The 16,245-nt window shown below is 39.5% G+C and overlaps 2 protein-coding genes and 1 long non-coding RNA gene across 5 annotated transcripts; all 3 read left to right on the plus strand.

Annotated features, from left to right (window-relative positions):
• LOC112036462 (stromal 70 kDa heat shock-related protein, chloroplastic) lies at positions 1-6,797 on the plus strand. Its single transcript, XM_024069254.2, has 8 exons — positions 1-613; positions 1,346-1,694; positions 3,582-3,661; positions 3,764-3,906; positions 3,994-4,092; positions 4,302-4,491; positions 4,796-5,194; positions 6,074-6,797. Exons 1-8 carry the CDS (start codon positions 173-175, stop codon positions 6,470-6,472), a joined length of 2,100 nt encoding a protein of 699 aa, XP_023925022.1. The 5' UTR covers positions 1-172; the 3' UTR covers positions 6,473-6,797.
• Positions 6,798-8,482: 1,685 nt separating this feature from the next.
• Positions 8,483-10,747, plus strand: LOC136063850 (uncharacterized). Its single transcript, XR_010625500.1, has 2 exons — positions 8,483-9,087; positions 9,192-10,747. It is a non-coding gene; the product is annotated as an uncharacterized LOC136063850 (long non-coding RNA).
• Positions 10,748-11,876: 1,129 nt separating this feature from the next.
• LOC111989584 (uncharacterized) lies at positions 11,877-15,783 on the plus strand. 3 transcript variants are annotated; one of them, XM_065764821.1, is made up of 3 exons: positions 11,877-12,117; positions 12,224-14,817; positions 14,900-15,783. In XM_065764821.1, the coding sequence occupies exons 2-3, from the start codon at positions 14,326-14,328 to the stop codon at positions 15,626-15,628; spliced, it is 1,221 nt and encodes a 406-aa protein (XP_065620893.1). In that variant the 5' UTR covers positions 11,877-12,117; positions 12,224-14,325; the 3' UTR covers positions 15,629-15,783. The 3 variants fall into 3 exon arrangements, with proteins under 3 accessions (XP_065620893.1, XP_065620894.1, XP_023877146.1); XM_065764822.1 differs by having other exon boundaries at positions 11,877-12,112; XM_024021378.2 differs by having other exon boundaries at positions 11,877-14,817.
• Positions 15,784-16,245: the final 462 nt, after the last annotated feature.

The following is a 16,245-nucleotide window of genomic DNA, read 5'->3' on the forward strand; positions in this document are numbered from 1 at the left end:
CAAACCTTCTACACAGTCTCAGCAAGTGACAGAACTAAGCAAACCCAGAGTATTCCAGAAGTGCCCACATGGATATCTCTCTCTTATTACAAAACCCAAAACACTCTTTGAGTTATCACAAACACAAAAAGTTCAAGTCTTTGCAAATAGCAAACCCAAAAGAAAAAAAAAAATGGCAACTTTAACACCAACCCATATCCACTTCTATCCTTCATGTTCCCATAAGCCAAGCAAAAAAACTTGGTGTACCATAACCAGCTCAAGAAACTTGTTCTTGGGTCAGCAACCAAAAACGAAATGGAATGGTTGTAGTAGTAGAAGGAGGAGGAGAAATGGGAACAACCATGTGGTGGTGTGTGAGAAAGTGGTTGGTATTGACTTGGGAACAACTAACAGTGCAGTGGCAGCCATGGAAGGTGGGAAGCCAACGATTGTGACTAATGCTGAGGGGCAGAGAACGACACCATCTGTGGTGGCTTACACTAAGAATGGTGATAAGCTTGTGGGGCAAATTGCTAAGAGACAAGCTGTGGTGAATCCTGAGAACACTTTCTTTTCTGTCAAAAGGTTTATTGGGAGGAAGATGTCTGAAGTTGATGAGGAGGCCAAGCAGGTTGGTAAATTTATCACTTTTATTATAAGTTTATACTGTAAAGTTAGTATTTTAATTTGACCATTTGTAAATTGGAGGCAGAATTTGTAGATTAGAGACAGACTTTGTATTTGGATTAGTGTTCACTAGAGCTTATAATGTGAATTTTAATGATCTTTCAAGTATTAGTATGCTATTTGGAGACAGGAACTTAAAATTGCTTTGTTGGATACCATGACTTGTTCTGGTATTGTTTGATTAAAACCCAATTTTTAGATTAATCTTGAATTTTTTTTTTTTTTTTTTTTTTTAGGGTGGAATCAAACATATATTATTATTATTATTATTGTTATTATAAGTTAAATCATTTAAATACTAGTAGATTATAGATAGGATTTGAATTTGGATTAGATGTTACTTGTTATGCAATCATAATAAACTATCACTTAAATGGTAAATTTTGATAATTTTATATTCTTATAACCATTAGTATGCTATCACATGTTCAGATATCATGATAGACAATGTTTAATAAAATCATTTAATTATTAGTATGTTCGAGATAATTTGAATTTCGACCATCTGATGTCTTATATCATGAGAAACTATTACTTGTTGAAAAAGCTTAAATTGTTAATCTTTATGATATTTTAACTAGTAGTTGACTAATTAGAGATTGGAATTTTGGATCAATTGTTTGATACTATGATAAACTAGTGTGAATTTAATCATTTAACCATTATTCCAATATAGGTGTCATACAAGGTCGTGCGGGACGAAAATGGCAATGTGAAGCTTGAGTGTCCGGCCATAGGCAAGCAATTTGCAGCTGAGGAGATTTCTGCACAGGTATTGAGGAAGCTTGTGGAGGATGCATCCAAGTTTCTCAATGATGGGGTGAGTAAAGCAGTGATCACAGTGCCGGCATACTTCAATGATTCGCAGAGGACAGCTACGAAAGATGCAGGTCGCATTGCAGGGTTAGACGTCCTGCGAATAATCAATGAACCTACTGCTGCTTCGCTTGCTTATGGGTTTGAGAAGAAAAACAATGAGACCATTCTGGTTTTTGACCTTGGAGGTGGTACTTTTGATGTTTCAGGTATGCCAATTGCTTTGTTACTCCTCTTATTGGATTTGTTTTGTTATTTATAAGTTACATGCAAACCCAGTTGAAAAATCTCAACCATAGCCCTTTTTTATGAGAGGAGTAAGGCAGAGTTCATTGACTTTTTTCCTTTTCTCCTGCTAGTCCGCCTCATATGTTTTTTTTACTTATTTTGTAGAGAATTATTCTTGTGGATTGTAGTCAGGCTGTTCCATTTGCATATGCAAAGTAGAATATTTTGTCTGTATTAGTTCTGGTCATTGCCTCAAATGCCTGCTAAATTGGAGGTTTACAAGTTCCAAGTCACTCATTCTATGTGTTATAATTAAGTGAGTTTGACAAATATTAATGTTTGAAATTCTTCCCAGCTTGACTATCTGAGAGGCGGGGGTATGCAATAACACAAATGAGATGACTGCATGTGTGAGTGATTCCTCCACATTTTGGTGTGCCTTTTATTCTTGTATCTATTCCTAGCTGTGTTAGGTATCATCAGATAACATGGATGCATTGTTGATAACTTACATGCTTGACCATAGGTTAACAATAACAGATTGCCTCTCGTTCACTCTCTTTATTCATTTGTTCTTTGGGGGATGATAAGATCTTTATCCAAACCGGAGGAACTTTTCAGGGCAGATTACAGAGAACTAGCAGCTTTGCTGCAAACTATTCCTTAAAATTTAGGTACAGCTCCTTTGGTGTTGTACATTGGGTTCCTCAATCTAGTTCAACTTGATGACTGCATTGATCACTTGGGACTTCCAAAAATAGTATGAGCCCCTTTGGGACTTATTGTTGATAAAGAGCAACTAGCAGCTTGGCTGTTAGCAAAAGAACAAATTAAAACTTCCATCATCCCCTTCATGCGCACACACACACACACACACACACACACACACACATATTTCTGACAAAACCAAATTGCAAAAAACAAACCAGGACCGATCAGAAATAATCAGCATTCCTCAAATTTTCTCATGAATTGAGTCAGGACTTCTCTCTATAGCATTTTGGGATTTTTGAGCAATGATTTGAATGTTTTAATTGAGTCATGAATTGATTTTCAAGCTATTTTTGTTTTAGGAGAAATTTCTGAATTGGATTTCTAGTTCAGGAATTTCTTGGTGTTATTGTCTTTAGATAAATGTTGGCTGATCTTTACAAGGCATAGTCATTTTTTCTAGTTTGTGGGATTATACCGTTGCATGAAATATAGCTCAGGTTCAGATGTTGTTCTTTCAGCTGCAGTTTGGAAGCTCTATTTACAGTGTTGTAAAAGGTTTTACCTATCTTGCTGCATTGGCATCTGCTCCCCAACTGTAATTTTAAGTATTATATTAAGGTATTGTATTGGGGGAGATTGCCAAAAAAGAATTTAGGAAAGTCTTAGCCTCTTAGGAATAAATATGAATTATGAAACAAATTAACAAGCACAAGGTGGTAATGTGACAATCCATGTGTGTCAATGAGCATTCGGTGAACATATGGTATTTTGTGATTCCCAAAATTCAATCTTCCAAAAGCAGTTTTATAGATTAAAAGAGTGACCTGGACCTTGTGGTTTTGAAACGTCTGATCTCTTAAAAGGTTTTTGAATTAATACTACAGTAGTTAGGTAGCATACAATCATTTGAACACTATGCCCTTTCACTACTTTTTTACCTTGTTGTTACCATTGCTATTGGATCCCGGTCCTTTAATTCAATTAAACAGCATATATAAGCGATATTTTTACCAGAATTATGAATATATGGACTATAGTTTTCTAAAAATAGCACAATAATACTCATCAGATGTGATTTCCACTTGTTTTCTTTTGGGGCACAAGGAAATTGTTCGTCAGTGATTGTTGTACTCTGTTATGTTTTAAATCTGCAGTTCTTGAGGTTGGAGATGGAGTATTTGAGGTACTTTCCACATCAGGGGACACTCATCTAGGAGGAGATGATTTTGACAAGGTTTGAACAAGACAAATGAATAGAGCTTTTGCTATTCTTTGTTTTCTGGTCTGTTAGTTGTTACTAAAATTACACGTCTATATTCTATAATCTTAAAAACAGAGAATAGTTGATTGGCTTGCCCAAAACTTTAAAAGAGATGAAGGAATAGACCTTCTAAAAGACAAGCAAGCTCTACAACGTCTCACAGAGACTGCAGAGAAAGCAAAGATGGAGCTGTCATCTCTGACTCAGACCAGTATTAGGTATGTGACAATTTCTTTGCCTTCTTTCTATGAGTGGATCTCTCTCTTTGTCATGATCGCTGAGGGAAAAGCTTTCTTTTGTTACAGTTTACCTTTCATTACTGCCACTGCGGATGGCCCAAAACACATTGACACCACCCTGACAAGGGTCAAATTTGAAGAATTGTGTTCAGATTTGCTAGACAGGTATGTAAGTTGAAAATTGCTACTGTGTGGTTGCCCTCTATGCATGTTCCAAAATGGAATAATTCTCATATGAAATATCAGTGTGTGTTTGATTTCCATTACTGGAGTTTGCTGCTTATTGATTTAAAACAGTGTGTTTTTGCCAATATGAATACCTATCTGCCTGCATAAGTTCAGTGGATTTCAATTGAAATCTATTTTTTTCTTAGGCTACGAAGACCAGTTGAAACTGCCTTGAAAGATGCAAATCTTTCTTTCAAAGATTTAGATGAAGTAATCCTTGTTGGTGGTTCTACTCGCATCCCAGCTGTTCAGGAGCTTGTGAGGAAGATGACTGGAAAAGAGCCCAATGTGACTGTAAATCCTGATGAAGTTGTTGCTCTTGGGGCTGCAGTTCAGGTTTGTCCTTATCTTGTTGAGATAAATCACCACTTAAGTGGGTTGCAACATGTAGGATTTTTTAAATTTTTTTAATAGGAGGTAGAGCAGTTGAACTCTCTGATATGAAGATAGCTTAAGCTACTAGAATGGTGAAATTAATTATTTAATCATTATTCTAACATGCTCTAAATTTTTTTCTTAGTTTATTTGAAAAATAAATGACTATAACTCTCTATTTCTGATATTATCTGCTTCAATACTTATTGATATTGCGTAAATTGTTGAGGCATCAATATTTATTTCGGTCAACTTTTTTTTTCAGGCTGGTGTTTTAGCTGGAGAAGTTAGTGACATTGTGCTCCTGGATGTCACTCCATTGTCTCTAGGACTCGAAACTTTGGGTGGTGTGATGACAAAAATTATCCCAAAGAACACAACTTTGCCGACTTCCAAATCAGAGGTGTTCTCCACTGCGGCAGATGGGCAGACCAGTGTAGAGATTAATGTCTGTCAGGGTGAGAGAGAGTTCGTGAGGGATAACAAATCCCTTGGAAGCTTTCGCTTAGATGGAATCCCACCTGCCCCACGAGGAGTTCCTCAAATTGAGGTGAAATTTGATATTGATGCTAATGGCATCCTTTCTGTCACCGCTATTGACAAGGGAACCGGAAAGAAGCAGGATATAACCATAACTGGTGCTAGCACCTTGCCAAGTGATGAGGTATGTTTCTAAAAACTATTGGTATTGCAAGCTTGAGATAGCAAGTTGTAGTTCAAATTAGATTTGTTATTTAAATGAGTTTGAAATCAATGTGTGTGGTTAATTTGTGGGTAAATAGACTAAGCATAACCTATCTTAGCTGACTATAATCAATTAACTACATAAGAAATAACTGAATATACATAGCAAAGGAAGCTGCAGAACTATGAGAGATTTTGTCACAAAACACCAAGTATATCAAGAATAATTTGTGTATTATTGCTATATGCTGCTTACATATAGTATACTCCTAGAACCATAAAACAAAATAGCTAATTAGTTTTGATTGCATTTTCATTACAAGGATTCCCTTACAGTGAGGAATAAATATTTCTTACCATAAGGACCCTTATAACTATTCCTCAACCTTCATAATAGCTCAAAAGAATAAACATCACTAGATTCACTACACACCAAGTAAATCAAGAAAAAATTGTGTTAGAGCTATCTGCTGATTACATATATTATACTTCTAGAACCATAGCCATTGTTGGCAAAAAAATGATTTTTTTTTTTTCTTCTTGTTTTTATGCTAATTTGTTGATAAATGATGCTAATTGTTTTTATATCTTGATCTTTAACTTTGGGGTCTTTTTTTCTTATATTTAATTTTATTAGTTATCCCCTTCAATGATGCTACCATGTTCTCCAAAGAACCTATATCTTTCTTTTCTTTCTGAATCTCAGCATTTCAAGTAGCTATGCTTTTTCACAAATCAACCATGATAAAAGGATGTTCTACTACTTGTTATTGTTGAAGCTATTATTACCACATATAAACCTATTCTATTTATGTTACTAAATCCCAACTTTGGATGTACAAAATAAAAATAAGTGCAGGTGGAGAAGATGGTTAAGGAAGCTGAGAAGTTTGCAAAGGAAGACAAGGAAAAGAGGGATGCCATAGACACAAAGAACCAAGCAGACTCGGTACTGTACCAAACTGAGAAGCAACTTAAAGAGCTGGGAGACAAAGTTCCTAGCCCAGTGAAGGAGAAAGTAGAGGCTAAAGTAAAAGAGCTCAAGGATGCAATCTCTGGTGGATCAACCCAAGCCATTAAAGATGCAATGGCTGCACTAAATCAAGAAGTTATGCAACTAGGACAGTCAATCTATAGCCAGCCTGGCCAACCGGATGCTGATACTGCTTCTGCTACTGCACCAGGGTCATCAAGATCAACTGGGAAAACAGCTGATGGTGATGATGTGATCGAAGCAGATTTTACTGACAGCAAGTAAATCACATAACTTGGTGGTGGGCAAAATTTCAACCATGCATACTTGGTTTATTTTCTATGTTAGTTTGTACAGGCTTTGTTGGCCGTGTTTTTGTTAGCTATGATGTGCATCATGAGTCTAGCCTGCCCAGTACTTCATAGTGATCAATGTGATTTAGATAATGGGTAGTTCGTCAAGGCATAAAACTTGGCAGGTGGTTTAGTCTCTTCCATGGCTAGTTAATATCAAGCGGATTCTTTTTTTTTTGAATATCTCAATGTTTGTGTTTGTAAAAGTTGTCTACAATGTAAGTATGTTACTACTAGAAAAAAATTTAATTTTCGCACTTCTTTTCCCCCTAAAAAAATCTCTTTGAGAACTTGTAGTATCACCAAGTCGAATAAAAATTCCTACAACCCAAGCTGTATATAAACATTTTTTCTAAAATAATACTTATGAATAGTTTTATGTATTGTCATTTAGAGCCCTTTTAGCACTCTTTTTTATTATTGAAAAAGCTATTTTGAGTACTTGATTATTTTTCCAAGTGTATTTATTATTTAGACAAGGTTAAAACCAGTAAACCACATACAAAGAAAGATTTTCGCGAAACTGTCCAAGTGTATTTACAATTTAGACAAGGTTAAAACCACATACAAAGAAAGATTTTCGCAAAACTGGCTTGGTGGAATTTATTAAATGGTGATACATAAAATAATTCATATGTATTATTTAAGGTACAAGGTTTATATCAAACTTGAGTTGCACGAATTTTTATTTAACTTATCACATGGTTATTTATAAGATTAATTACGCTTGTTATTTAATTAAGTCACATAATTTATTAAAAATGTTGTTGACTATAAGTATACGTGGATAGTTGTTTTAACTATCATATATTCGATTGCATAAAAATTCTTACAAATAAATTTTTATATAAGGTTTTTTTTATTTAAACAAGTCACATAATTTATTAAAAATGTTATGACTTAAATTATATATGAATGGTTTTTTTAATTGTTGCATAATAAGTTGAAATAAAATAACTAAACATATTTATAGCCAAACTTTTTGCAAACATCATCTTATCAATTATCACGTAATTAATTGTTGAATTTTAAATGTGAATTTGAATTAGTAAGGCTTGTTTGGTACAATTTCCAGTGGGCCCAACTCTTGGACTTAATGCAAAATTATATGACTGGCCCACTATTTCACGTTTCCACGAAAATTCCAAGTAATCCTCCATTACACTCATTTTCTTTCGGTGCAAAGGGGCCCAAGGCCTTGTGTTCACATTGAAATAAAGTACAATGATTGCTATCTTTTCTTTATGACTTTTTCCATTCTATGTTTTTCTAATCTATTACAGTTGTCAGTTGGTTTTATTATTAGAGAACACTTTATATTTTTTATAATAGATTGAGATTGCACCGGTTACAATTTCTTTTAATAGTTAAAATTGAGAGTTGAAAAAAAAAATTTCAATCTCAATAGTTGAATAAAAAAAAAAAAGGTAAGAAAGTGAAAGGTGAAAAGTTAAAGAGATAAAATTTTATTTTAAGAGACTTGGGAGGAATTTCACTAGGTGCAATACCTCCCAATCTCTTTTTTTTTTTTTTTTTTTTTTGAGATTTTTCCTCTCAATCTCTTAATTATTACTTCTATTGATCTTGGACAACCTGTCCAATGTCCATTAAATCAAAATTTCAAGCCATTAAAAGAAAAGAAAACTTTTTCTAAAATATAATTTTTATTTTACAAAAAAAAACAAAAACTAGTTAGCTAAAATTACAAAACCATTGAGTTTAGTGCAGTTCTCAGAGTATTCACAGCAGTGTAGCTATAATGCTATAATGCTAAAATTTAGCTCCAGAATCACAAAAATCACGCTGCAGCAGCGGAGGCAAAAGTTAAAATTTTAGATGATTATGAACAGTACACATCTATATATAGATGTGCACTATTCATCAAAGCTAAAAATAAAATGCATTATTTTATTCCGGTTTTGATTAAAAAAAAGGCCACTTGCTCTCTCTCTCATTCACTCTCTCTCTCTCTCTCTCTCTCTCTCTCTCTCATTCACTCTCTCTCTCTCTCTCTCTCTCTCTCATTCACTCTCATCTAAAATCTCTGAACTTCATCTCTCTCAATCTCACTCTCTGCTCACTGCCTCTCTGCTCAATCTCTCTCCAAGCCCAATCCTCACCGTCCGTTCCTCTCTTCCTCATCACCACCACCCACTTCCCTCCACCTTCGTCTCTCTCTCACCCACTTCGCTCTCTCTCCACCACCACAACAACCCCACCCGCCACTTCCTCACCGCTTTCTCCATTGCAAACTTCGCCGTATCATTCCCTGGCGGAGACGACAACAACAACAATGGAAATAGCGGTGGAGGTGGTAGCAGAGGAGGAGGAGGCGATGAGGGGTCGTCGGCGGAGGACAAGAACAAAGAGGAGGCTTTGATGGTGCTAGCGGAGGCTGGAAGGTCGTTGAAGAATTTGCCGAAGGACTTGGCGGCGGCGATCGAGGCCGGGAGAGTCCTCGGCGCAGTGGTGTCGAGGTTTTTGGAGCTGGAGAAGTCGCCGGTGTTGCGGTGGTTGCTGTGATAAATTGCCAATTGGGTTTTCTGGGTTTATTTTGTTTTATGATTTAGTTGTCAAAATCACTTCAATTTGGCCAAGTTAGCTTGTGTTTGATTTTTTTCTTTTTTTTTTTTTTGTGGTGATTTGTGCAGTGGGTTTATGCAGTGGATTTGTGTGGTGGTGGGTTTGAATCGGTGGTGGTTGTTTGGGTGTCGATGTGGGTCCCTTCGGTGGTGGCTGGGTTTGAATCGGTGGTGGTTGTTTGGGTGTTGGCTGGGTTGTTGAATCGGTTGTGGCTATGGGTTGTTGAATCGGTGTGGGGTGGGTTTCAATAGTTAGTTTTGAGTTGATCTGATTTGAGTTTATTTGTTGGTTTTGGGTGATTTTGGAATGTGTCTCTGTTTATTTTGGGTTGGTAGTCTTTTTTTTTTGGAGGCGGTGGCGGTGGCTGTGGCTGTGGTTGATGGTAGAGATGGTTGTGGTTGGTGTTGTGGATTTTTTTTTGGTATTGGGTTATATTATTTTATTGTAGTGGTAATATTATTTTATTGTGATGTTTATATTATTTTATTGTGATGAATGCTAAAATAGATTCACTGTTACAGCATATATGTAGGTAAAATAGATAAAATAACTTTTGATGTTGCTAAATAGCTAAAATTATAGATCCACTGCCCTGAATGCTCTCAGGGGCCCAACTTTTGGACATTGTCTTCCATTAGAATGATGATAAGACTGCGACAAAAAATTTCCAGCTAGTGGACAAAATTTCCAACTAAGCCTCTGTCCCACTCATTTTCTTTCGGTGCAGAAGGGGCCCAACACTCACATTGTGCTTCATGTGCTCTTGATGGTATTGGTTGCTTTTTCTTTGCATTATTGTACCAAGAAAATGAAAAAGAAAACTAAAGATATTCGTCTTCATTAACTCAGTCCTCTTTCACAGCAACATTACTTTCACTCACACTTCATCACTTCAAGCCAATCCTCTCTTAGCTTTCCTCTCTCTCTCTCTCTCTCTCTCTCTCAGCATTCCTTTCAGCCACTAAGAAGAAATGGCCGAAGCAATCCTCTTTGGTCTTGCACAGAAAATGATTGAAAATCTGAGCTCTCAGACTTTCCAAGAGATTGGATCACTCTGGGGTGTCGCAGGTGAGCTTGAAAAACTCAAGGACACTGTTTCCACAATCCAAGCTGTACTTCAGGATGCAGCGGAGTAGCAAAGTCATAACCATCAAGTCAAGCACTGGCTCGAAAAGCTCAACGATGCAGTTTATGACGCAGATGACCTGTTGAGTGAGTTCTCAACTGAAGCTACAAGGCGAAGCATGGTGAGTAAGAACAAAGTTGCAAAAGAGGTACGCACTTGCTTTTCATGTTCAAACCCACTTGTTTTTCGTTATAAGATGAGTCGTAAAATAAAGGCAATGAGGCAAAAACTAAATGCGATAGCAGAAAACAGGAAAAACTTTCACTTGAAAGAATTCCATGTAGAGACAAATGATGTGAGTAGGAAGAGGGAGACTCACTCTTTTGTTCCTGGAGAAGATGTTATTGGAAGGGATGAGGACAAAAAGAATATCATAGACCTGTTATTTGACTCTAATGTAGAAGAGAATGTTTCGGTCATTCCCATTGTGGGGATTGGGGGCTTAGGGAAGACTACACTAGCTCAATATGTGTACAATGATGAGAAAGTTCAAAAATACTTTGAGTTAAAAATGTGGGCATGCGTCTCTGATGTCTTTGATTTAAGAATAATTATTGAAAAAATAATAGCATCTACTTCTGGTAATGCACCAGTTGTCAATGCTTGTGCCTTGAATTTTCAAAGTCACATTAATAGTTGAAACAATGTCAAACTAGATAGCATAATATGGAAACAAAGCAAAGATAACTTGTAAATATGAAGTAGTGCACAGTTAAGCCAGAAATAAAGAATGTGGAGAAATAAGTCCAAAAATCTGAGAGAAACTAGCCCATTGCTAGGCATGATAATAAGTTGCATCTCATTTGGACCCACTTCAACTGCAGAGCCATATTAATTTTAGACCCGAACAAATGCTAAACTATTAGTCGTTTTTTGACAACAATTTGAGGTTGAACCTCGGTGCGATAGCAAGTGCCCTTTATATTATGGGTTCAAATCCAAGACACTAAGACTACCCTTGTACCATTTCTCTAAAATCCCATAAAATCAGGATCCTAGTTCACTGGGTATGAACTATTGATGAAAAATGAAACTATTAATCAAAGACTGCCACACATATTTACATATTATGTATATCAACAAATAAGTGGCAAAGAAATTTACGAAAACAAGTATATGAAAAGAAGTACTGGGTTGCTGCTACCTTCATGGATGGGACCAATTTTACCGCCAGGGGCGGAGCTAGGAATTTTTGTTTGAGGGGGCCAAGTTGCAAGCTAATATATTTATGAAGACAACTTTCACACCCATACACACATATATAAACACACGCGCGCTTTTTATTATATATACACACATATATATACACACTTTTTTATTTGATAATTATATATATACACGCACCCAACCAACAAAAAAAAAAAAAAATCTCAGTATTTTCAATCAAAATTATTTTTGACAGCGATCTTTCATAAAATAAAATTCATTTTTTCCATTTTCATAGTCAAAATCTTAAAAAGTTTCATTTTAAATACAAATTATCAAATTTTATGCTAAAGTAAGTAAAAAACCTTTCAATTGAACTAATGAAATTTTCAAAAACAAGAATGATCAAAAACTTGGAGAAATAGGTTAGGTTCCAAACATATTTAAAGCTCCTTACTTTAACACATTATATGGCAGTAGGGTCAGTTTTTGCGGCCCAAGCCCAAGGAGGTATGGATTTGGAACCCTCTGAGCCCAAAACAATAAATTTTGTAGAGAGTGGGCGAAAGGGCTAGGCAAATAATGAAAATTACAGTATTAAACAGCAACACCAATGAGAGAAGTTGAATTAATGTGCTCTCGGACTAATGAGTACTCTGTCCGAAGAGAAGTTGTTCATTGATAATCAAGGGTTACAATTGCTGGAGCTACAACCATGTAAGGTACCCTTTCTCTCTCCTGTTTTTCGATCCCCCTCTATCAGAGGTACCCTTCCCTTATATAGCATTGCCTTCTTACATCTCCTCCGTCCATTTGTTCGTCATCCAGGCACCCACTTGAGTACATGTCCCATCACCCCACTTTTAGCCTTATGCGAGTGGCGGTAGCTGAGAAAGCACTGTTCAGGGGTCCTATCCACATAAATGCGGCCAGGAAGGTAGGTGCAGTGCATTAAATGCGGTGGTTGAAGTATGCCTCCTTGATATTTCTCTGTTGTCGTTATCTCTATGTGTGTCCGAGGTCCTTCTCCCCCTTGACACTTGTCAAATAGATCACTTGAACCTCCCATACTCGTGTTTGATCAAACCTCTTCGGATCCGAGGACGCATGACTACTCGGACATATGAGTATCTCCTCGGATGGTATACGTGCTCATCCCCAGGCGTCCCCCATTGGCGTGGGCTTCCGACTGAAGGCCTTATCTCCTCGGATGAAGAGTGTTCCTCATTCAGGGCCTCGGGCCCAATAAGTTGGGCTGGGTTTTTCTCCCCCACATTAGCCCCTCAAAATTGTAGTTTTTCGTACGCATCCGAAGAGAAAAAGTAGGATTTTGACTTCCCCTGGGGCAAAAGCTTGTAAACAGGCAAACTTGAATTGACACGTGTATAAGTATAGGCACTGCTGCTTCATTAATGTCGCTGCGGCTTCCTTATTCCCCAGGCGCCTCATTAATTGCACCAGGTGACGCTTCGCCCTTCCTATCCAACGGTGATTAAATGATCCAACGGCTGAGGTTGTTCTTCGAAATTTGGGCGGGAGTGCCCCTGACCCCTCGTTTGACCCCGTATAAAGCTTCAGAGGACATTATTTCTTCTTCACTTCGCGAATCTTCAGACGCTCCAGAGAGAACAGACGCACCGCTCCGTCCAAAACTCCCAATCGCTGCTTTCAGGCTTCCTGAGAGCCATCAAAAACCTTCCCACAAGCCTGAAATCCTCTCTCCGATTTAATCCCGGTGAGTCATCGTTCACCAAATCTTTTAATTTTCTCTTCGGCCATCAGTGTCAACTGAGCATCATGGGAAAACTCGAATACATGGTGGATACCCCTGAGCGTTTAGAAGCATTTAGGTCCACGTACCACATTCCCCCCAACGTGGGTGTGAGGTACTGCCCCCCAGAAAAAATTCTAACGGACCGGGAGACGGGAGAAGTAGTTATTCCTCTTATCGCCTTCAAAGAAGGGGGGATGACCATCCCCATGGGTCCCATTACTACTAGCTATCTCCGAAACCATAGGATCACTCCCTGGCAGTGCGCGCCCAACATGTTTAGGATTCTAGGGGCCATTGAACACCTTAACCTCCACCTAGGATTGGGCCTCACCTGGCTCGATGTAGTGCATCTGTACGAATGCCACAGCCAGCAAGACGCGGGGTACTACTTAAAATCCCGGTCGGACGTGGTCAGGCTCATTTCTTGCCTCCCCAAATCCAACAAAGGGATGAAAGACGACTATGTGATCGTCTCGGGTGCATGGCATGACGGCCATCACTGCCCGACTAAGCGTGGAAAGCCAGGTGGGCCATGTTAGATTTAGGCACACTAACCATAGGCTTAGAGTCCTTGTATTTTAATCGTTTTCGGTTTCTTTTGTGATACTGTTTTTGAGTCCCTAACATAGCTCTGCTGTGCCTTGAAACAGATAAAAACCACGTATCTCCTCGGCTAAGCCTTACGAACGTCGCCGCCCTCAACTTCCTGTTGAGATCTGAGATTTTCGTGAGCGAAGACGGACAGCTCCGATCAGCACCCCTGATTCTGGGCTACACAGGATATCCAAAGGGTTACCAACCGGTCGGCAACGCAATTGTTCAGGGGGACCATCGCCTTGCTCGTATTGACGTTGGTTGGAAGGGTTTTTTGGCTCCGTATGATCTAGAACCCGTACCACACCCACGACCCCAAGCTATACCTCCTCTCGTCCAACCACTCCAGCAAGTCCCTCTCGTACAGGCGGCTGAAGGCGAAGGGGTTGGCTCTTCCACCTCCTCGCTAGAGGAGCAGATAGATAGATTCAAGTTTGAGGGCGAGGATTCAGGAGACGTTCGAGTGATAGAGGTTTCGGACGCCGAGGAGGGTTCCGACAAGCACTCCGGCGTTCAACTTAATTTGTTAGCTACCGTTTCTGAAAGCTCCTCGGACGACAACATGGACTTGAGGAGTTTGATGAAAGGTAGGGGGAAAAAGCCCGAGCAGAAAGGGGCTGGAACATCAAAAGTAACGGTGACACTGCCTCCAGCGCCTGCGCAGGTTCCCGACCCAAGTCTGAAGCCCAATCCAGACTTGAAGAAGAAGAGACAACACTCTGAGGTCGGAGAAAAACAAGTGCCGCTAGACAAAGGGGCTAAGCAGCAGAAGGTGGACAACCGAGCACACAGGGCCCAGTCTGTCGAAAGTCGAGAAGAGGTTTTCGTGGCAGACGTCCGCCGAGGGGGAGGACCGCGAATCTGGTCCCCCAGATTGGAGCTGGATGGCGCTCCAATCCTGTGGGACACTTCCCTCAGGAATTATGATGGAGGGAGGGCAGGCTATGTCGCCGAGGCCTTGCAGCAACCACTCCTCCTCCCCCACGACATGGAGTCCTACAGGCGCTTCAACCCGCAGGAGCTCTTCATGTCCCTTAAGAGGGACCTAGCCATGGTGAGTGCGCCACTTATGAGTTGAAGTTTTATACCTAATTGGTTTTGTTTCTCTTTTTAACATTGAAAGTGTTGTCGTGTAGGTTACTCAGCAAGTCTACGTGGCTGAGGGTTTGAGCAAGGACTCCTGGGTCAAGGCCCAAGCAGCAAACCAGTCCTGGCTTGAGGCGGAGGCATCCCTTGGGAGGCTGAAAGAGGAGCATTCTAAGGTGTCTGAGGAGCTCAAAGAGGTGATCTCCCAGAATAAGAGCCTTGACGCCGGGCTTAAAAACGCTGAAAAACAAGCCGAGGAGCAGCGAAAACAGCTGAATGCCACAGAGGTCAATTTAGCCACCGAACGAGAGCTGGTAAAAGGCCTCAGGGCTGAGCTGCAGAAAGCTAGAGAGAACGCCAAAGCAGCCGAGCAAAAGGTTCAATTGGCCAAGGAATCAATTGAAGCCGAGAAGAAGGCGGCGTACCAGCTGGGGGCAGATGAGACAGCACAGCAGCTCACTGAGCAGTTTGCTTCAGTTTGTCGCGAGTACTGCGACAAAACCTGGGAGAAAGCCTTAGACGCAGCTGGAGTGCCCTCGGACTCCCTCCTGAGGTTACCTGGGAGCGTCTACTACGAAAATGATATCCGAGAGATCCCAGTGGACGAGTCCTCTGCTCCCCCGCCTCATGATGCTTCTCGGCCAAGCCAGACCAGCCAGGCTCCTCCGTCCACCCTTGGGGCAGGTAAGGAAACTGGTCAGCCAGGCGCCAAAGATCAGCCTGCTGATACAGCCAAAGGAAAAGACCAAGGGTCCGGCGGAGAGAAAAAGACCTCCTAAAGCCTCTGCTCAGACAGGCCAAGCTGCTGACCCCGTGCTTCCTCCCGCAAAAGAGTAGACACATAGGGTTTTCCTTTTGCATTTGTATTTTTGTTTTCTGTTTAAGATATTGTACTTTTTCCTTTCTTAAATGGAATGACCCCCTATTTATCCTTGATGTCTTTTGTACATGCTTTATTATTTACTGTTGGCGTTCATACAATCATACATTCCAATTGTGACACAACAATAATGTAAGTAATCTGACTAATGCATCGTACTGGCGGTGTGAGTAATAAGAACTAATGCTGAAAAAGGATAGGCCGAATAAGAGCTGTTGATGAGCAGTGTTTAGAATAAAAGCATACGCGAGTTTCGCACTCCCTTCCAAACAAGACGTAGGTTATTACCCCTAGGTTTCTAATTAAACATAGCGAAGGAAAACATTCATAAATTAGAATCAGCTTAAACGCAATTAGGGATCTTAGAGTGCTGACCAATCCTAATCACCTGGTCCGAGGACTACAGGCGTGGCGGGATTTAAGTTTAAACACTAGAAAAGTCACTGAGTGCTAACTAACCCAGATCATCTGGTCCGAGGACTACAGGCATGATTGGATTTAAGTTTAAACACTATA

This window comes from Quercus suber, unplaced genomic scaffold (assembly GCF_002906115.3).
Source record: "Quercus suber isolate HL8 unplaced genomic scaffold, Cork oak 2.0 scaffold_585, whole genome shotgun sequence".
In the NCBI taxonomy this organism is placed as follows: Eukaryota; Viridiplantae; Streptophyta; class Magnoliopsida; order Fagales; family Fagaceae; genus Quercus; species Quercus suber.